Genomic DNA, 24,812 nt, shown 5'->3' with positions numbered 1-24,812 from the left:
CCTTTCTTTGAAGCCACTCACCTGGCAAAGTCCTCTCATATTTCACTGGTGATGATTGAGTCACTTGTCCCTTCTCAAACCAGTCACAAAAAGGAAACAATTGCCACAATTGATCTAGCCCACCTTCTCGGGCTCAGGGATAGGGTCACCTTCCTTGATCATGTGTCCTCAGAGAAAGGCAAACACCAAAAGAAAATCTGGGCTAGACTGTTAAGTGTGGAAGAAAGGGGAGATTTGAGTGGTGTGCTAGGATACCTCTTCCTCTGCTATTTGCATTTTCCTTGGAGTAAGAATTACTTTATCTTTTATAGCTCATTAAATGCTGGTAGTCTCAGTGGAAATGCCTGTCAAAATTCTTAAAAGTGGATGGATCATTAATCACTGTCTTATGGGTGTTTTTAAGAATCTAAACCTCAAGTTTTTCTGTTTCCCAATGAATGAAGAAAACCATGTAGCTCCTTAAAACTGCAGTTGGGGAGCACCTGCCTGGCTCAGTCAGTAGAGCATGCAACTCTTGATCTCGGGTTGAGTTCAAGCCCCACATTGGGCATAGAGCCTGCTTAAAAAAATAAATAAAAAATTTTTAAAACCCTGCAGTTGGAATATATGACCATATTCCATGGGTGACTATTATGAAAGACCTTTTTTTTGTTTGGTTGATATTTCCCATAGTGCTTTGGCTGAAAACAGTGTTTGGACACTGAAGTTGGTCTAGGTATCCAGATAGTTGAGCCTTTTCCAACTTCTGTGTGAAGAGGAGCTGCAAAGTTATCATTCTGATTTCAAGAAATACACCTATTTGGTAATTGAGACCTAGAAAAAGAAACACCCGGTCACTTTATATTTTTCTGTTTCACTGTCCCCCTTTTTAAATTGAGATACAAAGAGCATATAGTTTTGTGTAAGTTTAAGGTGTACAACATAATGACATACATATATACCATGAAATGATTACCATAATGTTTACTTAACATTTCTCTCCTTATGTAGCTACAAAAAAATTGTTTTCCTTGTGATGAGAACTTTCAGGATCTACTGTCTTAACAACTTTCAAATATACTTTACAGCAGCATTAACTATGGTCATCATGTTGTACTTTGCATCCCCAGTACGTTTTGTCTTCTAAATGGAAGCTGCTGTCTTTTGACCAGCCTCATCCAATTTCCCCACTCCCCAACTGTCACATTCTCTTTCTGACAGAGAACTCTGTTTGAGGCCACTTAAGCCTGAAAAAGAAAAATATTCAAGGTCAATTACATGATACAAGAAGTAAACTTAATTTTGTGGGACTCCGCAGCAGATTTAGCATCAAGATTGAAACCGTTTATAGCTTATTATAGGGAAAAACTATAGAGTAAAAGAGTTAAGACTGCTTAAGAAATAGTGAGATGATACTGTGCCAGGAGTTTTCTCGGAGTGGCTTGTAGGCTCCTCTCAGGAAGGTACAGAAAGGAGGTCTGATATGGGGAGGTGGGGGGAAATTGTATGAAGTCATATTTAAGAACTCTTCCAATTCTGATCTCTATTGATATTTCCCACCTAAGAGATATGGAAAAGGCATGTGCTGGGTTTTATTGCACTTCAAACTGGAGACAATGGATGCCTGATTTACCCATGGGAGAAAAAATAAATATGTGTATATGCAGTCTCCATGTACAGCCAATGATCCATAAAGCTTCGTGGGTTCGTAGAAGTCTGTTTATAGAATCCTCTAGGTAGTAGATCCAGTTAATTAAAAAATAGAATATTGGCCATTTTATTGTGTAGTTTCTTTCTTCCAGTATTTGTCATATTAAATTCAACTGTATGACTGTGATTGTATGAATGACTCTCTGGCCTTTTAAAGGGCCTTCATTTAGCCCTGTGCAAACTAAGTCTCTAGGCAGCTGCCCAAGAGTCACCACAAGGTGAACAAAGCAATAATCTTGCAGACTGTTTAACTTATGCCAGGATGAGATTACCTGTGCTCCTTAAGAGCCTTCAGGGTCTTATCGTTTAAACTGATTTGAAAGAGGAAAAAATGCCTGGTGTGACAGTTTTCTTGAATCATTGCTATTTGTTTGGCTCTGTTTCTAAGGCCACATGGAACAGATATGAAGTCTGGGAGAGTTTCTAGTCTTATCTTTTTTTTTTTTTTAAGTTTATTTATTTTGAGAGAGGGAAAGCACAAGTGGAGGAAGGTCAGAGAAAGAGGAGAGAGTGAGAATCCCAAGTAGGCTCCACACTGCCAGCGCAGAGCCCGATGTGGGGCTCAAACTCACAAACCGTGAGATCATGACCCAGTCTGAAGTCGGACACTTAACCGACTGAGCCACCCAGGTGCCCCTCTAGTCTTCTCTTTTTAAAGAAAGGAAAGAAGCATTCAGAATTGAAGTCTGTAATCTATGTAAGGAGCAACCTCAGCAAACTTGTGTTTGAGTGTGTGCGTGGATTACTGTGTTGACTTCATTACAGGACTTCCCAGGTGTCAACAGTAATGAAGAGCTGGCTGCCCCTGCAGTATGGATGCTCTGTATCATTGGGAGACTGTAGAATGACTGAACAAATAGTGAATAACAAAGCAAAGATTTTCTCTTCCTTTAAGGAGAGACCCAGTTTTTATAAAGGACAGCTGACCACAAAGCTCGCCACTCCTTCAGTTTGCTTAAGCTAAAGGAAAGAATTTAAGAATTTATAAACCATCTCCTGATTTTGCTGCTTTTTGGTGGGGGAGACACTTGAAGTTGGTAACATTGTTGTGGTTTGTGGTAACTGTGGAAGTTCTCCCTTGGGAAAGGAGAGTAGTCCTCTCTGGTGGTGAATAGAGCTTTATGGTGTTTTTCTTCTTTTTGGAGAGAGTCTAGTGAGTTAACTCTATCATGTGCTCAAGCTGAAAATGTGAGCAGATTTCTGTAGGAAACAAGGGGGGCAAATAAAATGCTAAGAGGGCTCATACTACATTGCTTCAGAATTGGCTCCTGGTGAATCTCAAGGTTATTATGCTGGGTAAAATAATCCAGGTAATGTGTGATGTAAAATTCTAACAAATGAAGGCTAATCTGTAGTAACAGCAGATCAGTGGTAGGCTGTGGGTGATGGAGAGGGGAGGAAGGGCTTACAAAAGAGCCAGAGACTTTTGGGGTGATGAATGTGCTCACTACATTGGTTGTAATGATGATTTCCCAGGTGTGTGCATGTTTCATAATTAAATTGTACGTTTTAAATATATGCAGTTTACCATATGCCAGTTTTACCTCAATAAAGCTTTTATTATTTTTTTAAGACTTTATTTTTAAGTAATCTCTACACCCAGTGTGGGGTTCGAACTCACAACCCCAAGATCAAGAGTTGCACATTCCACCAACAGCCAGCCAGGCACCCCTACCTCAATAAAGCTTTTTTTTAAAAGAAGAAATTAATCCAGGGGCAGCAGTTATTCAGAGACCCTTTTCTGGGTTACAGGGTGACTGCTGCAGACTAGTATGTGAAATACAAGTCTTGTGTGTATGGATAAACACTTCCTGTTTAATGCGTCTGATGTTTCTTTAGGAGTCCATAGAGGCTACTGTATTATATCGAAGAAGATGTCTAACAGTAACACTACTCAAGAGACCCTGGAAATAATGAAAGAATCAGAAAAAAAACTGGTGGAAGAATCTGTAAACAAAAACAAGTTTGTATCTAAGACTCCAAGTAAGGAAGAAACTGAGAAAGAGAGTGAAGATACTAGTTTGCGTCAGGAGACACAGGTAAGAATTAGAAGTACATCATATGCACACTCATTATACCAGAATAGAAAGGTCAGCATAAGTGGTATTGGCAGTCTGTAAGAAGCCAGTCACTTGATTCTTCCTAAAAACCTATTTTCCAGCTTTCAAGAACTGTCTCCTTCCTTTTTTATCATAAAATGTCCACAGTGAAGTCTAAAGAAGACAGAGTAATTTCCTAATCCATTTGGACCTGAGTTACGCTGGTTCTTGCTACCTTTTGATATTTTTGAACTATCAAAAAATAAGCTGTATACAAACACATATTTAACAAGTCATAATATGGCTCATACAATAAATTCTTAAAATTACAGCTGCCTGGCTTTACACACAGTGTTAAATTCATATCCTGGTTGTGTTAAAGCAGTCAGCATTTTCTGGGTCAGAAATAATCTCTGAACTTGCCACTTGCTAAGTGAGTGAGAAGAATTTCACTCTTTGGTTGCCATGTTGTTTTCCCTCCAGATTCGTAGTACAGTGCAGATATGATGGCAGTAGATGGCCAGCCGAGCTTCCTCCAGGGCTCCTATTTGATACCCAGACAGCTAAGACTCTGAGCCTCTAGTTTACCTGTTCCAGTCCTCTCTTTTCTGTGGTCACTGCTAGTTTCCTGTGTTACCTAGATCCAGATTATATAAATCCTTTGCTTCATGCCCAGGGGTTAGACTGGTCTTTATTGTATGCTTAGGAGATAGACAGTAAGAAGTTAGTTTAAAAAGCAGTGGCAACCACTAGAAACTTGAAACATAATTTCTTTTGACAACCCAATTCATCTAGGCTTTTTCTTCTTAAGAGATTAAAACAGCAACAACATAAAGGGATGAATTAAAATCAGACAGCTCTCTGAAATATTTTGTTCTCCTGCTGCCTGTTCTTCTACTGTCTTTCCACTTAACAGCTTGCCAGATCTCTGTCCTGGCTGCTTTTCTTTCCATTATCTTTTGCATCTGAGTTGTCATTCCCTGCCCATCCTCCCAGAGTTTGTAGAGACAGTCTGCCACCGTTCCAGCTATACTTTCAGCCTCCACTGATACCAATAATGAATTTTAAATCCTCAGGACAGATAAGTGATGAATGTTTAATTATGTGCTGTCATATTACATGGAAGATAGTAATTAAATGAACTTCTGGATCCAAGTTATTCTAAGGAGACCACTTGAAGAGGTGTTCTGAACTCCTGTTGTGTGTACTCCTTGAAGATAGGCAGAAAAGAAGGGACGTGTACAGGTGTTACACACTTATAGACACTCAGTTCAAGAATGTTTTCACCTGGATATACAAATAGATCGTGTCGGAGGTTGGAAGGGAACTCGCCTCCCCTCTGACTTGTTGCTGCCACTGGAGCAGGTGGAGCTGCTGCTGCCATCTACTGGAGCTCCTGATCCTTCTAGAAGTCTTGAGTCTTGTCCCACCCTTCAGAAGCCCTCTCCCCTCCGCCATTTCCCAACAGATCATGTGCCCTTTCAAGAGCACTAAAAATTCTGCTCTTTCTCCTACCTTTCCCTGCCCCTCCCCCCGACTCATACCCTGGAAGTCTCCCCAGGAGTCTTACTGATGCTGTCAAGGGAGTGCTTCTTATGAAGTTGGAGTTAGAAAGTTTGCAGAAAGAGGACTTTCATTACTTGCACTGTGTGAGATGTATTATTAGAATCAGCAATTGGAACTCAGAACGTCTTTCATATGCAAACAGTGCTATAAAAGGCAGGTTCTGAGACTGAATTTTGAATGGGCAAATTAACCCTGACATAACACCTGTCTTCAGCCAACCAGCTGAGTATGACCTTCTAGCTGGGCTTTCTGCCTTTAAATTTATGATCCTTTTGGATTCATCTACCATACTGCTTTATACAGATGGCCATGAAATAGAGATCTGATTATGTTCATTTTTTTCAAACGTTCTGTGTGTCTCATTGTCCTAGGCCAAGACCCAGATTTGTCAGCATGGCATATTGTGACCTAGTCCCTTGCCTGCCAGCCATCCGCCTCTGGCATTCCGTGCTTCAGCGTTATCTGATTCATTGGTCCCTGTTATAAGTAAGAGCTGAAAAGTTTGGAGAAAGCATGCTTTCTTTGCCTAGAATGCCTTATGTGGTATTCTTTTCTTGGCCTCCTCCAACGCCTGAACCTCCCATGCCAGCATCTGTCTAATACCTGTTTATCCGTCAAAACTCAGTTGAGATGTGTCTTTCTCCAGGAAGCCTTCCCTGACAACCTTAATCACCCATTGCAGGTCTACACTGTATATAATTCTTTGAGTAATGCCTATCTCTGTCTCCTTCACAGAACTATAAGCTCAGTGAAGCCCAGGATTAGGTTAGTTTGGGCTCACCATTGTATCTCTAAGGCCCACACAGTTCTTGGCAGGCACTCAATATCTGTGAATGTATGTGTTTGTGAATTACTAGGTCTGGGTTAGACACTTGCACCATGTGCTCCTATAGCACTGCATAACTATTTCTGGAATGCATTTGTACTGTATTGTAATTGTCTATTTGTCTGTCTTCTCCAACAGGATTATGAGTCCCTTTTGGACAAGGTTTGTGTTTTTTATCTCTGTATCCTCCAGTAGTTAGCATGGTGCCTGGTACATATTAGACTTTAAGTACGTGTTTGACAATGAAATGAAAACTATCCATTCTGGGAAGTAAGCAGATTCATACATTGCTTGTAAGGTTATAAATTGGAATAATCTCTTTGAAGGGCAATTTGGCAATACTTTATAAAATTTTTAATTAAAAAAAATTTTTTTAATTGGACTACAGATATACTATATTTGTAGATGTGCTTAATGATGTGGTCATTAAAGCATTGTTTATACAAACGAAAGATCAGAAATATCCTAAATGGCATGATTTAAGGGACTGGTAAAATAAGTTATGAGATAGCCACAGAGTGAAATACCATATTAGACATTAAGCAAAGCAGTAGATCTTCTATAGAATAACATCTGTGAAAAAAAAGTTTAAAGGCAAGGTTCAGAGCAGTGTGTACAATATACATCTATTTGGTTTAAAAAAAAAAAAAAGAAAGCCTGTGTGTGCACATGTACAATAAGCTTCTACATATTCATAAAAGATATATGGAAAGATGACAAGAAAGTCAGTACTACTTGAGTCATTAGGAGAGAACCAGGTGGCTGGGGGACAGATATGAAAGGAGACTTATTATATATACCCCCATTATACCTCTTGAATGTTTGTGCTCTGTGTATGTTACTACCTTTTTGAAAAAACAGTTGACACATTCCTGGACTATGGCTCTTCCCTTACTGTGACATCTCTTACATTGACCAGACTCACCATCATTTCTTACTTTTTCCATCTGCCTTCCTGATTTTCCATTTTGCATTGTGGCAGTGTTGTTTGGTAACTAGTGAAGAGGAAAAAGGAAAGAAATCCTCACCTACCCAGAACCCTACTGGTACTCTGCCTTTGTCTTGTTTTCCCTTCGCCACCTAACCTCAGTTCTCTCCATACTTCAGTGGCAGTGAGTTCCATTCTGAACATCTGAGAAGCCCTAGGTACTTCATCCCATACATAACCCTACCTCATCTCTTCCCAAAAGCCCCCATTTTGACTTTGCAGCTGTTCAGAGACCCCATCAATTAATTCGTTGTTTCTTCCCTCATCCTACCACAGGCCCTCATTCTTCATCTTCTTCAGCTTCTATTCTGCTCCTTACCCACTCTTTTTACCCTCCCTTTGCTCTGGAAGTCTTGTCCATATCTTCCATGCTCCCTTAGTTTTATCCTGTCCCAGACAGGCTATAAGAGCCACAACCAGGTGCTTAGAACTGGGAGGATTCTCATCCTCAGTGAGGGAGACATTTGGCAAGAAGTGTCTTCATTCCATATCAGCAGCCATAGGGACAGGTCCTTTGAGTATCTCAAGTTGGAACTCTGAATGTGTTTTCCTATAAAGATGTTACAATAAGTGATGATTAAGGACCATATTGCCTGTTCATTATGGGTTAACTAGGCTCCTGTGATCATGCTTGGGAAAAAGCACTCTGTCAGTGCTATGGTAGTGACATTTCCAGAAGCCTCCTAATTAAGAGAGAATTCTGTGGTTTATCCAAAAGTAATTTTTATTAACCTGTGAAGGCTAACCAGTAAGTGTCTTCCTATTCATTTTCTTCATGGTAAGTGGTGATGTGTCTATAGGTGGCCCGTGGTCCCTTCCGTGTCACAGTTACTAGGGCTGTAGCAGAGGGGGATGGGGGGACAACTACACCAAGTGGTTCTCATCATAGTTTAGCTATTGTAATGCTTTTTCTTTGTAAACTTGTATTGTTTTTAACCTAAGTGCTGATTTTCTACACCTTTAATATTTTATAATCCCCTTGTAACAGAGGCGGACATCCAGCCATGGTCATGCCAGGAAAAGAGCCAAGGTGAGAGCCCTTTCTCTACATAGTAGTCCCCCCTTATCTGAGGTTTCACTTTCCATGGTTTTACTTACCACACTTCAACCATAGTCCAGGAGTAGATGATCCTCCTTTTGATATATCATCAGAAGTTCATTGGTAGCCTACTGATACGTCACAATGCCTGTAGCATGCACCTCACTCCATCTCATCATGTAGGCATTTTATCATCTCACATCATCCCAAGAAAAAGAATGAGTACAGTACAGTAGGATGTTGGGGGGGGGGGGGAGAGACCACAGTTATATAAGTTTTATTACAGTATAATTGTTCTATTTTATTGTTATTGTTCATCTGTTACTGTGCCTAATTTATAAATTAAACATTATCTTAGGTATGTATGTATAGGGAAAAAAACATAATATATGTAGGGTTCAGTACTATCCATAGTTTTACGCCTCCACTGGGGGTCTTGGGAGAGTATCCCAGACGATAAGAGGGGACTACTGTAGCTTCTTTTCTACTGTTATTAGTAATACATTTCACAATGGACTTATCATTAATATCTACTTTATTTGGATTATATATAGGCAAAGTTTTTCTGCCTGCACTTTATCCTCTAATTGTGAATGTGCACACACACATGCACACATTTCCTATGGAGGGTCTGGCTTTATTTTTCTCCATTACCTTTAGTTCAGCCACAGTCTATTTCTGATGCCCAGCTGTAGTCTGTCACAAAGCCTGAGCACATGGGTACTGGTTCTGCTGGAAAGCCAGTTTCTCTCCTCACCTCTGGTTTCTCTAGGAGTACTATGAGTGCTATTTTTCCCTCCAACATTTTTTTCCCATTTACCCTTCAGGATAAATCCTGCACCATTAGTAGAAATGACTCAACAGTTTTGGACATCCTAAAAATACAGCCTTTGGCGGGGCGGAGGGGGGGTACTTTTTAGGTTGGGCCAGGGAGGAGGATTTTGTTTTTAATCATTTTTTGATAAAATTAGCACATCACAGACTATTTTGAGCAGCGTTATCAGGGAGGACTATATGTGTTAGTGTGTGATGGCTTTTTAATTTTAGTTGAGGGAACAATAAAATATTAAACCTTTCTTGGGGCACCTGAGTAGCTCAGTGACTTGAGTGTCCAACTCTTGATTTCAACTCAGGTCATGATCCCAGGATCATGGGATCAAGCCCTGCATTGGGCTCCATGCTGAGTGTGAAGCCTGCTTAAGATTTTCTCTCTTCCTATTCCCCCTCTCCCCCACTGACACATGCTCTCTCTCTCTCTCTCTCTAAAATAAAAAAATAAAAAAAAACAAAAAACAAAAAACCCTTTCTTGCAGTGAGAAGAATTGTCACCAGAGTAATAATTAAGGGTGTCTACCCCACCCCCTTTCCCCCCAAAAAAGCAATGGCAGAATTTGGGAGTGGCTCAGACAGTATGTGGCTTGGATTTGAACACCACACATAGGATAAATTGAGTCTGTGTTTTGCCTGCCATGGCCTAAATCCACAGTGATGGGCTTGATGTTAAACTTTACAACAGAAGGTGTTCACTTCTACTTAATTTCCACCCAAGCTTTTTGAGATAAGTAAGACAGTTGTTATGTCCATTTTACAGATTAGGTAACTTGGGTTTATAGAGACTGAGTGAATTTGACAAGATATTCATTAGTAAGTGGCAGAACTTGGCTTGAAGTCAGTTCTTCAGACTTGCGAGTTCTTTGCACTATACTGCACAACCCAGAACACACATGCCATGTTTTGTGCTATTATATTTACTGTAAACCTTGATTTTATTATAAGAACTCTTAGTAAATGTTTATAGGTAGATTTCCAGTGAGTCAATTCTATAATTTTTGGCTTTGGGGATCCTTGGGAGAGCAATGATTTGCAAAGTATTCTTTAGCCGGCGAAAGTAAACCAAGTGCATTAGCTTCTTACCATGTTAAATCCCAAATGTTATAAACATTTCTTTCTCTTTACTCTTTTCAGACACTTCTTTCCATACCCTTGCCACCTCAGATTTAGAGTCATTTAGCATTTATCATCACTCTGTTCTAGGCACTGTGTTAACATAGTTTATGTCATTTAATTCTCACAAGCCATCCTTTAAGTATTTTTATCCCCATTTCATTGAGGGAAAAACAGAGATCCAGAGAGGTCAAGTAGTTTGCTCAGGGTCTCTCATAGCTCATGAGCACAAAAGCAGGAGTTGAAGCTAGGACTTCTGGCTCTTAAATCCAGTATCTACTAAGCTCTGCTACTGTGTATTTTCAGTAAACCTCTGAATCTGAAATTGGTAGAGAAAGGAGGTAGAGAAAGCTAAGTGAAGTGGTTTTCCTGTCATCTTTTCAAGGTAGCCATTTTGTTTTTATATGTCTACTAATGTAAGCAGGGGAATTATCTTTGAAGTAAATCAGGAACTGGCGAGTAAGGCCTGTTTGAAGGGAAAAACAAAAAAACCTCTATCTACTTAATGGAAGCAGCAACTAACAGAGCCAAAGAGGATACCCTTCGTTCAGTGAAAAGCTTTCTGAATGTCCACCAAGTGAGTAATATATATATATTTGTTTGTTTGTTTGTTTGTTCGTTTCAGTCTAATTCCAAGCTGAAGTTGGTGCGCAGCCTGGCAGTGTGTGAGGAGTCCTCTGTCCCTTTTGCTGATGGGCCACTGGAAACCCAGGTATGTCCTTTATAAGAGTAAGTGTAACTTTTGAGTTTGGCCATTGTTTGGTAAACTGTAGTGTAACAACCACAGCATCAGCATTAGGCCTGGAAACCAGGGTAGAAGGGGCTTCAAAACAGGTGGTTGTGGTAAAGCAGGGTGCATGGGTGAGAACATGAAGCATAGGTATTCACACCTGGACCACCTGAGATGATGCAGATGAGATCCCAGGGTTGAATCTTGTTTTCCCACCCACACTTTTTCCCTCTGGCGATCAGAACCGTATCTGTCCAGTTTCTATGCCAAGAACAGCCAGTGTAACTTGAGCTCTCCATATAGTGGCTGTGATCGTTGGCAGAAAAGGCTTGGCTTTTCACCCTTTTGGTAGAACAAAAGCTAAGACAATTTAATCAACAAAATACTATCTTCTGTAACTGAAGATTTCCCTTCTATGACATTTCAAGGGAGAGTAAAATCCTGTGGGAGAATTGAAATTCTTTTCCTCCTTTGATAATATTCCTCTTTTCTCTTGTCTAAGGATATAATTCAGTTGCACATCAGCTGCCCCTCTGACAAAGAGGAAGAAAAATCCACAAAGGATGTCTCTGAAAAGGAAGACAAGGAGAAAAACAAAGAAAAGGTCCCAAGGAAGATGCTTTCTAGAGGTGAGGACTTTCCCCACCTCTCTTGTGTCCTATGGTCTGGCTCTGTAGTGTCTTTTCCTTCCATCTTGGAACCTGCTGACCTTACTGGTCCAACAGTTCCTAGTGTCTTGCTGACTTGGGGAGGTGCCTAACTAGGTAGGTTACTTTCTTTGCTGATTTAGCCAACCCTGCCTTAGGGGCTAACATGCTATAGAGAGCTACTCTGTTAATGTTGGCACTGTCTATAAGAAGTCATCGTAGTTAATTCTGATTCTATTTCTGCTGTGGAATAAGTAGTGACATGATTCATCACTAGTAGCAGATCCTCCAGATACCGTTTATATTTTGATTTGGGGATGCTTAGAGTGATTTTTTTTTTTTTTTTTAAATCAGGTTTGTATCTAATTATTAAGCTGTCTGTGGTTTTAAACTCTTGGGCTGGTAGCAAAAATACCTGCTCCACAGAAGTTATAGTTGAGAGGAAAAGGCAATCTTGGGATTAAATTTTTATAAATAAATAAATAAATAATAAATAACATTTGAAGCTGTTTGCTGAGATTCTGGAAAATTCAGCCCCAGCTGCTCTTACCTGGAATTTATTTTCTTTAACTAGAATAAAATTTGCTTTGTTTTGGTTAAAACATTCAGCAAATTTTAATTACAGTCAGGTAGCTTTTCAGTGTAATACTGATGCAACACTGTGACCCAGATTCTACCTTCCATCATTGTCATGGGGAGTTGGGGGCAGGAGCTGGTAAATCAAGCATCATTCTGGTTTTTAAGCTAAAACCCTCATTGAATTGTGGGCTTCTGCTTATGATTAGATTTCATGTGAGGTGGTTTCATTGATTTTAAATTTCTTTTGTTGTGGTGGTTCTAGACTCCAGCCAAGAATATACAGACTCCACTGGAATAGACCTACATGAATTTCTTGTAAATACACTGAAAAAGAACCCAAGGTAAAAACATTATTTGATGGAAGGGGGATAGCAGGGCCCAGCAGAATACCTAAGAGGTCAAGCAGCTTCTCAAAATTTTTCCATTACTCGAATCTAGGATTCCCACCCCCCTCCCCCACCATTTCCCTCCAGTATAGTTTTATATTCTGCGAGGGATTCATAGTACCCTCGTGTTGAGGTGTCTGCTTTCAGAAGAGTTGAGACAAATTCTGTGGAAGGAGAATGCAGAGGCAAAGAAATCTAAAGGCTTGGGAGTATGATTTAAAAGTACAGGAAAAAAAATTGATATGTATAAAAACTAAATATACATCTATAACCAGATAGAATGTAGACTACTGATTCGATTTTATAAGCGTAAAGTATGTGTTTAAAGGAACATAGCTGCCAGCAGAATTAGGTTTCTGATAAGGAAAACAAAGTACATGATTAGGAGGATCTGCAAAATGATTGTTTCTCTACTTGATTGTTTTTCTTTTTTAAAGTAATATAAGACAGGCCCGTGAGGTCTGTCTACGTTATTGGTCTGCTATTGGGGGTTGGATCTATTCCTCCCTTCAGCTTCTGTAGTGTGCAGGTTTCAATGCTTTCAATGTCTGTGGGAGGGCTGCTTTTTGTTTTGTTTTGTTTTGTTTTGTTTTAATCTTTTCTAAACAGGGACAGAATGATGCTGCTAAAATTAGAACAGGAGATTCTGGAATTTATTAATGACAACAAGTAAGTTACTTGAACGAAATACACATTTAAAGGTGGGAGGGGGCACTGAAAAGAAATTTAGGTACAACTTTAGGATATCCCCCTTTCATATTTCCCTTGAAGTCTGAATTTTGAAGTAATTACTCACTGGGAACCAAAAGAAATTGGGGAGAAGTAATCAGAATGAATTAAAAAGTATATTGTGAAAACCAAGCAAGGTTTTTAAGTTATTGCATAGACTTGAGTTGAAAAGAATTGATATCTTTTCAGTAGCTAGCCCTTGTCCCATATTTAATTATTCTTCAAATTCTCCCTTTTTTCTTTGTAGAATACCATACAGGAAGGGGAAACCTAGGAATAGTCTTAATGAGGGTAGTGGATCAGAGTGATCTACAAAATGCTATAGATAAAGAAGCTGAGAGAACCTTTTTGGTTCCCATTGAGTGAGGATCTATCTTCCTTATAATAAGTCTGTTCCTCTTAAGAAATTCTCCACTTTAGACACTTGTAAGAAAAATTACAATTGTTTATTATTGCTGTTGTTTTTCCTTATTTCACTTCCCCGCCCCCTGGTTTCCCTTCAGTAACCAGTTCAAGAAGTTCCCTCAGATGACCTCATATCACCGGATGCTATTACACCGGGTAGCTGCCTATTTTGGGATGGACCACAATGTTGATCAAACTGGAAAAGCTGTCATCATCAACAAAACCAGTAACACAAGAATGTAAGGGAGGAAAGAGATTGGAAGACTTTCCTGGGATAGCCTCTAGCGTGGAAGAGGAAGGTGTAGGATCAAGATGTCTCTTTCTGGGGAGGGGACAATGTGGAGGGTTATATTATCAATTCCTACTCTTTGTGAGGAGTTAGAGATAGATTCTAGGAGGCACTTGTGTTTTGTGAAGGCTGGCCCCTGGCCTCTCTTCACCTTTATTGATAGGACAGGTATAACTTTGGAGGAAGACAGCTTACAAAGAATAGACCTTGAGGATTTCACTGTGGCTTTGTGGATGTGTGACTCCAGAAATCCCCTGAGGGAGAGTTGTGGAATTTTTAAGAGTGCTATACTAGAAGGTCTGCTTCCTAACAAAAGGGTCTTTTTCCTTCCTTCTTTCTACATTTCTCTCCCAAACCAGCCCTGAACAGAGATTCTCAGAACATATAAAGGATGAGAAGAATACAGAATTTCAACAGAGATTCATTCTCAAGAGAGATGATGCCAGTATGGACCGAGATGATAACCAGGTGAAGAATGGAAAGGGGTGGGGCCATACAGAGAGATTGCAGTAAGAGAAACTGGGAGGGGAGAAGAATTTTTGTGGGATAAAGAAAACTCGAAATATCTTAGTATGGAGAAATGTATTGAGTTCTACTCAGTTGGCTGTGGCTTAATTTTGAGGACTGACTACATTTGTTGAGCTGAATGCCGCCCTCTTAGCCCCAGAGAGACATGGTGCTGAGTTTTGCTGGGTTTCCTCATTTGGCCTGGAACTCCCTGGTTCTGCCACTGACTTCTAACTCTAGGTCATTTGGGGACAAAGCAAGGTTCCTCCCTGCTTCAGCCTTGATTCAGCTGACGGCTTCATTCTTTTTTTTCTTTAATAGTTAGGAATTTCTTTGGGAACCATTAAAAGTTATTTTATCCCACTTCTGTCTTATCCTAGCTCAGGGCTAGCCTTGGACTGGCAAAGTTGTGATGTAATTTACCCACTTATAAGATGTTTCTGATCCCTTTCTGCAAACTCCTTATTTTCCCAACTCCTTCCACCAAGGTGAGTGAGTTGATTTGACATTTGATGCTGGGAATCTCAGGCAGTATCCCCTTTTTAATCTATTCCCGTGGGAATAAAACGTGAACAGTCTGCCCTATTGCTTCACTCATGGGCCTGGCTGTTGCCCTGACTTCTAGCCTACTCTTCAGATAGTAAGTTTTTGTTTGGGGATAGTTTTCCCAGCCATATACAGCATTTAGATCCAGCCAGCCTCTGTTTGACCTCCAGAGGAGGTTAGGTGGAGAACCAGGATTAAGATTTGAAGAGCATGGTTGGGTAGAGCCAATATGAGTCTTGCTAATTGATGATAACTATAATAATATCTTACCTCTAGAGTCAAAATTAATTTTCTTGGGATATCGTATGGTCTCGAGACCAGGACTTTTCCTGCTTGCTACTTGAGTATTTGAGGGAGTCCTTTTGAGAAAAACGCCATTATCTTTTGTGGACAAACACGCTGGGTCTGATTGAAAACAATGAAATATTTAAAAAAAGACAAAATTTTAAAAATCAGAAAGAGCCTTTCCATCCTGATGCCCTTCTCTCCATTTTCCCAAAACCCTTTTTCTGTGGATCAGGAATTATTCAGGCCTAGAGGCACATTGGGGCGGAGTAGAATCTGTCCATATTACGAACTTTTCATCTCTCAGCATCAGGCTTGATCCATAGTAGGGTAGGCTCTATGCATTTTCGGTCCGTGATATTAATAATAAATACATTAATTGTTATTTCTTTTGAGTGTTTCCCTGACCTAGATTCTGTTCTAAACACATTCTGTGCATTATCTCTTTTAATCCTCTCCACAACCCAGTATACATGGGGGTTATTAGCTCCACTTTAAATATAAGAAAACCGAGGCTAAGAGATGTTAAGTTACTTGCCTGAAATAACATTTTTCAGAAGTGACAGAGCTGAAATTCTGCCTGACCTCAAAACCCATTATACTTTTTCTGCTCTGTCACTGGTTCACCAGTGCTAGGGGTACTTGAGGTCCTGTGTCTTCTTGAAATGGGATTTGTAAAAAGACATTGAGTAGAATTTAGGTTCTTAATGCTAGTGAGAGTTAAATCTAGTGAAAAGTTGATACTCCTGAAGTTATACCTACCCGTGGAGATGGGTGAAGATCAGGAAGATCAGCGTAGAGCAGCAGCCTCCTTGGTTGCATCATCTGAAGCTTTCAGAGCCTCTGGATTAAAGGTCAGAATCTTTTATAACTGATGACATTCATTGGACGGGTTGTCTCCCCCAGAGCATCTTGCCTTCAAGAGCAGTATGGAAAAGGACACTGTGTATGACACCCTACCCAGGACAGTGCTCACAACTCAACAGGCCAAGAGAGGAAAACGATGATGGAGAGTTGGGTGGTGGGCTAGCCAGAGGTGGTGATCTGCCCAGTCATCCCTCATCACCTTCTCTACATGTTTCAGAGAATTTAAAGTTCTCTAACCTCCATTTCCTTCTTTTCCCTTTCTATCACTCTCTCTCTCTCTCTCTCTCTCTCTCCTTTCCACCGTACCTTATTTGTCTCTTCCTTTCCCTGTCCATCCTTCTTTCTGTTCTGTTCTCCTTTTCTCTCTCTTCTCCTCTTTATGTTGCTCTGTTCTCTTTCTTCTCTATTTCTGTAATTTCTGTCTCTTTCCCTCCCTCCAGTGGCTATAGTTAAGAGGAGAAAAACTGCTTAAGCTTTGAGGTTAGCTTCACTTGGATTTCATTCCCAAGGCCCTCTTTGCTGAGCTGTGTGTGACTTGGATCTTCAGGCCATGGCATTAGTGAGTAAAGAAGGGATAACATCAGGTGCTAGTTCTGTAAAACTCTTCTCTACATTCGACTCTGCTAAATACCTGTTTCTTCTCCCTCGCTAGCTTCCTACTATCCCTTTCTTTCCCTCCAAAGCAATATTGTTTATTCCCTGGGCTATTCTCTTGATCCTTAGTACCTGATTACTAAAAGGAAGCAACCCAATCCTTATAAATAGTTGTTGTTCTTGACACTCTGGGTGGGGGTGGGGAGACGAAGAGGTTCCAATCATCCAGAAAACCTGATCTCCCAAACTGCATGGTCAGATGTACCCAGTGAAACCTGTCCAACACTGGAAATTTTATTTCTTTTTTTTTTTTCCATTTTTTTGATGGCAACTATAAACTCTCCCGGTTTCTCTTCCTTGCTGGTGTGCAGTGAGCTTGCAGTACGAGGAGAACTTAACTAGCTTAATTCTGCTCATCGATCTAGATCAGAGTTCCATTGCAGGATGGAAGGAGGAGCAAGTCAATAGAAGAGAGAGAGGAGGAATATCAAAGGGTCCGAGAGAGAATATTTGCCCGAGAGGTAAGTGTAGCTTCTGAGAGTTGTCAGCCCATAGCTTTTAGCTCTTAATCTTTGGAACTGTGATTGGAATGAACCCTCCGTAAATGTTTTGTTGTTGTCTTTTTTTAACCAACATCAGCCAGCTCCAGTTTGGTTCTCAAATGTGGCTTACTGGGAAACTGCAGATTTTTATTTGTATTATTTTTCATACGCTTTGCAGTATGGCATACCAAGAGAACAAATGGAATGGCTGAATTTGGTAGATATGATTAGACTGAAAATAGAAATGGTTTTGGCAGGCCTTATGGAAGGGCCCTGACTCTTGCCTGTCCATCCCTTCTCCCACTTCCCCTCTTTCACTCCCACTATCCATTTTAGGCATCTTTGCTTCTAAGTGGAAAACTTAGTATCCACACAGCCTGTATACATCCATCTTGTTTGGCCAGCCTCATTTTTAGGATATGTTGGTGGTTGTTAGAGCACAGATCTGGCATCCATTCTCTGAGCTCCACATTCCACATGCACAGAGGGTACCACTTACTATGCCCTCCTGTCTCTATCTGAACAGGAAGTCTCTTTCTTCCTCTATTTCCTACCTTGCTTCTTAGAATAGTATGGACTCTGTGGGCCAGAAGGCAACACGATCACTTTAGGCAACTTTATTCTTAAGAAGTGTGGGCCATATTAAATACACCCGGTACCCCTGTATTTGGTGGCCTTTGCCTACAAGACTGAAGAGAAGTATAGCAGAAATTCAGGAAAGGCTGTAGATAAGCAAGAGAGGAACAGATCTCCAGAAAATGTAGGCTCAAGATAGCAGCACTGTCTTACAGTCAAATTAGCAAACAAAGGAGGAAGAGCCAGCCTACCTTTGTAGTCAAAAGATGGCCAATTCTAATCAATATACTTCGATGAACACTACTCTCCTCTCATTTCCCCACTCTCCCCTCCGTCAGCAAGACAAAAAATACATTTATCTCTCCATCATCACCTAGCTCAGAAAAACATTGTCTCTGACTTCAAGAAAACTGAACTCCTCTATGAACGTGTTCCATTGTCTCAGGAGACCCAAGTGTTCCAAGGATCCTCAGTAGGGACAGATTCACAACAAACCTCCTGACCAAGGAGAAGGAATCATCTTACCTTCTGTTATATAGACTTCCATTCTGAGTCGGAAAAAAATCTGTCCTCCAGATTATCCAACCATAGTCCAAAGAGGGTCCTCTGCCTTTACCTGCAAACCAGTTGGGTGGAATGAGAGGAGAGAGGTCACTTGTACATGGCTGTGGCCGACGATGACCCTAAGTTGTGGACAGAGCAGGTTGGTGGATGATAATAACAAACATTTATATAGTGCTTACTATCTTTGAGACACTGTTCTTAACACTCTGCATAAATGTATTTAATCCACACTAGGTCTTTGAGGTAGGTTATGTTATTTTCCTCATTATGAATGAGGGACTGAGGCATAGAAGGTTAAGTAATCTTAGATCAGAGCTCTAGTTAGTGAAAGGGTTGATATTTGAGCTCAAGCAGTCTGGCTCCTAAAGTAAACCACCTAAACTTAACCCCTAAAGTAAACCACCTCTCAATAGCTTGCTCTGCTCTGGGCTCTTCAGATTAGGAAGTACCAGTGATATCATAGTATAGCTATCTGTGATGTGCTGCTCTGCTTCCCTGACACATGGTAAATGACTGTCCCACCATGCCAGCCATTAGCAAAGCCATAGAGCCTCTGAAAGCACAAGTAGCTTTTAATACGGTATTGGGGCTATTTGGAACACCAGAACATAAGTGTGTACAACTGTAACAAAATCACAGTTAGCTCTTCTCTCCTTTTTTCTCCTGATTTCCAGTCTCTCAAGCCTCTACTAATTTATGTATTCTTTGTTAAATCCTTGTGGATTTACCACTTTTCATTTCAGCACTTCCTAACTCTTGCTGTGTTAAAAGCATCAGGAATCTCAGAAGGTCTAGACAAGGAAACATGTCCAAAGCCCACCATACTCGAGATTCCCTTGTGGAGAGGAACCTGGCCAGTCAGAGGGAGCTGATTAAGGGTGGAGTCGTAGGTAGGGGCAAATGGGAGGAAGAGGCAGGCCAACAAGAAAGGGAAGTGGCAAGAAGGGTGTTTGGATGGAAATGCTGCCGCTGCAACCTTCTCTGGAGCCTGAGCTGTGTACTGGGAGAGCTGCCCCACTTAGGCTCTGCTCTGCACGGAGCCCACTCTGCTCAGCAGCTGGACACTCTTGGTACCTTTTTCTAAGGCTTGGGAGTGCATCATAATGCTCACTTCACTCAGCTCAGTGGCTTTGTCAGGAAACGATCCCCAAAAGGAATGTTGCAGGCTTTTAATTCTTTCATTTTTTCTAGGCTCCGAAAAAGTACCTGCTTCCCCAATTTCTTACTCTCCTTGGGTCTCAGGTCAGAATGTCTTTCATTTTGGCCAGTGTGGAGGATAGAAATGGAATAGTCATTGAGGATGACTTCCAAAAAAAAAAAAACTAAATTTCTTTCTCTTGTCTCCCTTTTCCCTTCCCTTGATCACACTCTTTAGGACCAAGCACACCAATTATTATGCTCGGCTTTACCTCTTAGGGAAAATAAATTTAGAACTAAAAAGGAAATAATAGGTTAATACTTTCCTCTTCCTCCTTTCCATACTCCCACTTTTATCAGTGTCTCTTTTTAAACACTCTGTGGGAAGGCTAAAAACACTGAATGCTCTTTCCCACTAAAGGTGAGAGGTCAGATTGGGTGTGTGGGTGTGGGTCATCCTGTCCCTGCTCCCTCTCTCCCTGTTGGGGGGTGAGCGTGGTTTGAGGACCTTGGGTATTCATAGCATCACGGACACCCTTTTCGGTTATGCCATGCTGTTTTCTTATAAGTTATTTTCCGTTTTCTCCCCTTCACCTAGACTGGCCAGAACGGATATCTAAATGACATCAGGTTAGTACCACTTAGCATGTTCCCTGCTTCTCATTGAGCTTTGTCAGTGAGGTTAATATAATCCTGTAATGATGCTTTTCTTTGATGTTAACCAACAGACTCTCCAAAGAAGCCTTTTCTTCTAGCTCTCACAAGAGAAGGCAGATTTTTAGGTACCTCTGTGTGATCTATATCTCTCCTTGTCATTGTTTGTTTTTTTTTTTCTCTTTTTTTGTTTTGTTTTTGTTTTGCTGTAATCTTTTCAGCGGAGTGAGTTTGCTCCATGCATGGCTGCTTGTGGAATAATTCACTTTGTGGTTTTTGCAACATTGGATATTTTTCCCGATTAAAAAAGAAATGGCTCCTGCTCAATGACTTTATTTTTGTTGTTGCTGATCTCATTTTAAGTCATGGATAGGTGGTGAAGGGGACCAAATAGGTGTGTCTGGGATAGGAACTGCTCATTTCCAGAAGTTGCTGGAATTGGGCATTTGGGGAGGATTTCAACATGTATTTATATTAAGGTAAAAGAATGGGTATCTTCTGGCTACGTTTTCTGCTATGAAAGGTGTGAAGAGCTTATCCCTGACCCAGCGTAGGGAATGTTTTATGTCTTTAAGAAAGAATAGAACACACACACATACACACATATAAAAACAAACATCTCTGTCTATGCAGTTTTCTCTTTGGGACAACATAATGTGTAAGATGACCTCAGAAAAGACTTCTTTTCCTTAGAATGGACTTAGAGCATATCTTTTTTATATGACTGCCCATGACTTGCTGTTAACATTGGTGAAAGCTGCTATATTAACTTCTTCAGGCCTAATATTCTCCATTTTCCACAAAGCAGTCATGAGAATCTCCCTTTCATTTCAGTCTCTCAGTCCTACTCTAGAGGATCACACAATGCGGTGATGAGAGAAGCACTTCATTAGGACCCTATCTGGTACCAACTGATTTTAAGTATATTCTTCCCATTTTACCGATAGGACAACTATAGAGTAGAGAAAACTTGAGTATTCAATATTAGGCTTCAGGTCTAACCCATTCCAAAGGGCTTCTTTCTTTTTGAATCCTAAGCTTGATGGGAACTGAGATTAGTCAGAGCTCTCATTCCCAGCACTTCAATTGTCCCTTCCCCCCTGTCCTTTCTAAAGTTAGTCAGACCACATAGAAATTTGGATCACAAGATTTCTCATTCTTTGAAGGGGGGCGTTATCTCCTTTCCCATATCTCTGAACTCTTTTTCCTAGACCATCCCACCCTGAGGTCCATCGGAAAGCCCTTAGGCAGTAAAGGCTCTGCATTGTTCATGGTGGTCAAAATAGATCCTCCCCCCCCCCCCCAAAAAAAATAAATAAATTCCTGTTCCATATTGTATACTTCAAGGTCATGAATCAGCCCAGAATATCTGTAATAAACAGGAGTTTTAAGCGAACTTCTTTGCACATGCTAATGCACAGGGCTTTATGGTTGCCAAAGTATACTGTATCTGATTCAGATTTCTCAGTGTCCTGATTTGGTAAGCTGGTTTACACGGAAGAAAGAAAACAAAAGCAGAGAAATTAAGTAGCTAACCTAAGTTTATGTGGCTATTAGTGGCAAAACTGGGACTCTTTGTCCAGTGTTATTTCACCACACCACACCAGCTCTCTACAAATATCACCCCTTCCTCTCTGAGTAGTGTTCCATTTGGAACCCTAATTCAGATTCACTGCTAAGAATGATGCCCTTATCAGTGCTGTGGAGCATTGAACTACATCAGACTGTGCTGATAATAGCTCCAAGGATCTAGTGAGCAGGTATAACCCTGTCCTATCCATATCTCCTTGTAAGCTGCTGCTTTCCATACTATGTGTTGGTTAAAGATCTAGGTCATCTAATATGCAATTCCATGGACTCTGAAGGGGGTGTCTTCTATTTGGGTACTAGTCCAGAATTCTAGTGATGAGAAGCTGGTCTTCTCTAACTGCTTTATACCTTTCTTCCCAAGTGTGTGACACAAATACTGATATACCACATTCCATCATTCACTTTGGCAATAACTAGGGCAACTTCCTAGTTCTTTGGAAGATTCTATTCCATTTGATAAATAAGCCATTACTGACATTTACTGTCACCTCTTAACACAGGCCTCCCTACCCACTCTTCAGACCTGATAAACTGAACTTTTCACCATCATAAATCTACTCATGAAAGCTAGGTCAGCTTTGATTTTACAGGAGTATGAAGTGTGAATGCTCTCTGTCCTGTACCCCCATCTCTCCAACACACTCACATAGCCCAATCCAGGGCTTAGAACTGAGTCTGGGAGTTTTCCCTAGTTGCCTTATGTTTAGTGAAGTGGAAAGACATGGTTTAATTGTAGAGAAGAAAAACTGATCTCTTTCCTGGCCAATACACAACTCAGATTCCCTAACTCTTGGGGGTGTAGTGTACGAACCCTGGCTAGACCATCAGACTAGCCACATTTCGAACACTTGGCCATCATCGTCTTGGGGGAACTGGATGAGTACAGAAGTGCTGCCACCTTTGGCTCAAGCTTCCCAGGGTGTTTGGTTTAAAGTTGACTCATCACTGTTTACCTCTAGTAGAAAGAGAAAGTAAATGGGAGAATTGTCTTAAAAGATAGTGCTGTGTTTGATTTAAGTGTAAAAGTCCATTAGGACTTGTCTTGTAAAATTCAAGCTCTAATCTCACCCATTGCCACTGCTGTATCCGCTGCCCCATAAACAGACACATCTTTATTGAGTCCTCTCAGTAGGCTTGCCTTTGTCCATTGAGTCAGAGCTATTGGCTCTCACTTCAGGTCTGGTTCTGTTCCTAGAGAGCCCCTGATATATGTTTCTTTCTTGTTTCCCATCCTACTTTTGACATTCCCAAGACAAAGGGATAAAGTTTTAGGGAGACAGGGATATTTTCCAGTTCTCTACTCTTACATAGAAGCACTGAGGTTATATATATATATATATCCACTTGGGATTCGGAGAAGAATTAGCATGTCCCTAACCAGCTGTGCCAGTGTGTTTGTTCTTAGCCCACCATGATTGCCTTGACCAAAACTTAAAATAGTGACCCTAGTCTTTATTTTTGCCCATTTTCCCTACAGTACCTTTGGAGCAGGTATTCTAATGAAGAAAGGTATTTTCTTTAATATTACCCTCATAAGAAAACACCTTTTTTTTAATGAGAATAACTCTGAGCCTCGTGTCTTTGAAACTAAGGGGATTGGATGGCGTTTGTATTTGCTTTAGGTGGGATGGTAGTGCAAAGGAGGGAACCCAAACTACTATGATTTTTGCTCACCTGCTCCCCAGTATATATACCAAAACCTTTGTAATTGTTGCCTTTGGTTTCTTTAGTTCAGAACTTATTGGGGGTGGGAGATATGAAAGGAAAATTCCTGGTTCTTGGTTGCTTATTAAGAAGCAGTAAGAGCTCAGTAAGACTTAGGGTTTTTAGGTCAACCCCATCTGTCTTGAGGACAACTGTTTATGATCCTAGGCAGTGATTACAGCATCAGGATAACCCTGATGCTTCCTGAGAAAAATAAGAGAGGAGGAGTCCCTCTTCTCAATAGCCTTGTGCCTTGCCTGGGGCAATAGGGTTATTAATATGGTGGCAGGTGGGCACAGTGAGCCCCCTGCTCCTTGCCATCCTGGGTCCCAAGGGCATATTTACTTGATCATGTTGAAGACTTTAGCCCGTAGAGACCCTGGAACCAGTAGTTTATAGATACCATCACAGAATTGCCACAAAACAGGTTGGGTCAATTTTAGACTATCAGATTGAGTTTTCCAGAGTGACCCGTTAATGAATATAGTCCTCTTCCCACTCCTGGAAAAGTGGTACCTCTGCTGGCTTTGACACATGTTATGTGGAAGACCTGTTATATTTATCCATGTCATTGGCTACCCCTGCCTTCTAGCAATAGTAGTTTCTAGGAGTCCTTTTGTCTTAAGAACTCCTAGAAGGAGGTGGTACCCCTCTGCTCCCCACTATCTCCTGCATGTGTGGGATCCCTGCGGGGGCAGGGGAAGAGACCGCAGCCAATCTCAGCATCATGTATATGGTTTCCCATCCACCTCTGGTCTCATATTGAATTAGCTGCCGGCGCACTGTCTTCCAGATTTGCCTCTGTGCTCTTTGTTACTGTACTGGATCTTGTTCTGTCTGCTCCCAGCAAGTCTTGGTTGGCCAGCCAACTAACAAGAAATCAGTGTCCATCCTCCTCCCAACCCTCACCCCTTCTTTGTTATCGAAGGAATAGAAATGAACTCTCTCCTAGCCCTTCTGCCGAAGTGGTAGGTGGGGGGTGCTCTGACCACTGTGGTCTCTGCAGGGGGAACCGTGAGGGGCTGAGCCGAACCTCAAGCAGCCGCCAAAGCAGCACAGACAGCGAACTCAAATCCCTGGAGCCACGGCCTTGGAGCAGCACAGACTCTGACGGCTCTGTCCGGAGCATGCGGCCCCCTGTCACCAAAGCCAGCAGCTTCAGTGGAATCTCTATCCTCACCCGAGGGGACAGCATCGGGAGCAGTAAAGGTGGCAGTGCAGGAAGGATCTCCAGGCCAGGTACTACAGCTTCTGTCCTTCAGTGTCATGCTCATCATTTCTTGCTTGTCTCCTCTAAAACATCATTGATGTTTGGAGCACCTGGGTGGCTCAGTCAGTTAAGCACCTGACTTCAGCTCAGGTCATGATTTCACGGTTCATGGGTTCAAGC

General features: G+C 41.1%; 1 protein-coding gene and 1 long non-coding RNA gene across 39 annotated transcripts in view; one reads left to right on the top strand and one right to left on the bottom strand.

The window, feature by feature from the left end:
• R3HDM2 (R3H domain containing 2) overlaps nt 1-24,812 on the top strand; it is a 161,490-nt gene that overhangs the window by 113,564 nt on the left and 23,114 nt on the right. For 25 of the 38 annotated variants that reach the window (XM_060657175.3, XM_060657199.3, XM_060657205.3 and 22 more), the window contains 13 exons: nt 3,529-3,728; nt 6,259-6,282; nt 8,097-8,138; nt 10,717-10,803; nt 11,324-11,450; nt 12,310-12,388; nt 13,043-13,102; nt 13,666-13,806; nt 14,216-14,324; nt 17,081-17,176; nt 20,073-20,104; nt 20,203-20,256; nt 24,429-24,661. In XM_060657175.3, coding sequence (XP_060513158.1) covers nt 3,529-3,728; nt 6,259-6,282; nt 8,097-8,138; nt 10,717-10,803; nt 11,324-11,450; nt 12,310-12,388; nt 13,043-13,102; nt 13,666-13,806; nt 14,216-14,324; nt 17,081-17,176; nt 20,073-20,104; nt 20,203-20,256; nt 24,429-24,661 — 1,284 coding nt within the window. The remainder of the gene's footprint in view (nt 1-3,528; nt 3,729-6,258; nt 6,283-8,096; nt 8,139-10,716; nt 10,804-11,323; nt 11,451-12,309; nt 12,389-13,042; nt 13,103-13,665; nt 13,807-14,215; nt 14,325-17,080; nt 17,177-20,072; nt 20,105-20,202; nt 20,257-24,428; nt 24,662-24,812) is intronic. The other 13 variants (XM_060657182.3, XM_060657176.3, XM_060657185.3 and 10 more) reach the window with 7 other exon arrangements.
• LOC144616901 (uncharacterized) lies at nt 8,166-18,385 on the bottom strand. Its single transcript, XR_013556746.1, has 4 exons — nt 18,299-18,385; nt 15,957-16,037; nt 15,180-15,314; nt 8,166-8,342 (listed from the first exon to the last, which is right to left on the bottom strand). It is a non-coding gene; the product is annotated as an uncharacterized LOC144616901 (long non-coding RNA).

Source organism: Panthera onca, chromosome B4 (genome assembly GCF_046562875.1).
Source record: "Panthera onca isolate mPanOnc1 chromosome B4, mPanOnc1 haplotype 2, whole genome shotgun sequence".
Taxonomy (NCBI): domain Eukaryota; kingdom Metazoa; phylum Chordata; class Mammalia; order Carnivora; family Felidae; genus Panthera; species Panthera onca.
Note: the sequence above shows the minus strand (reverse complement) of the source record. Positions and strands in the feature narration are given on the sequence as shown.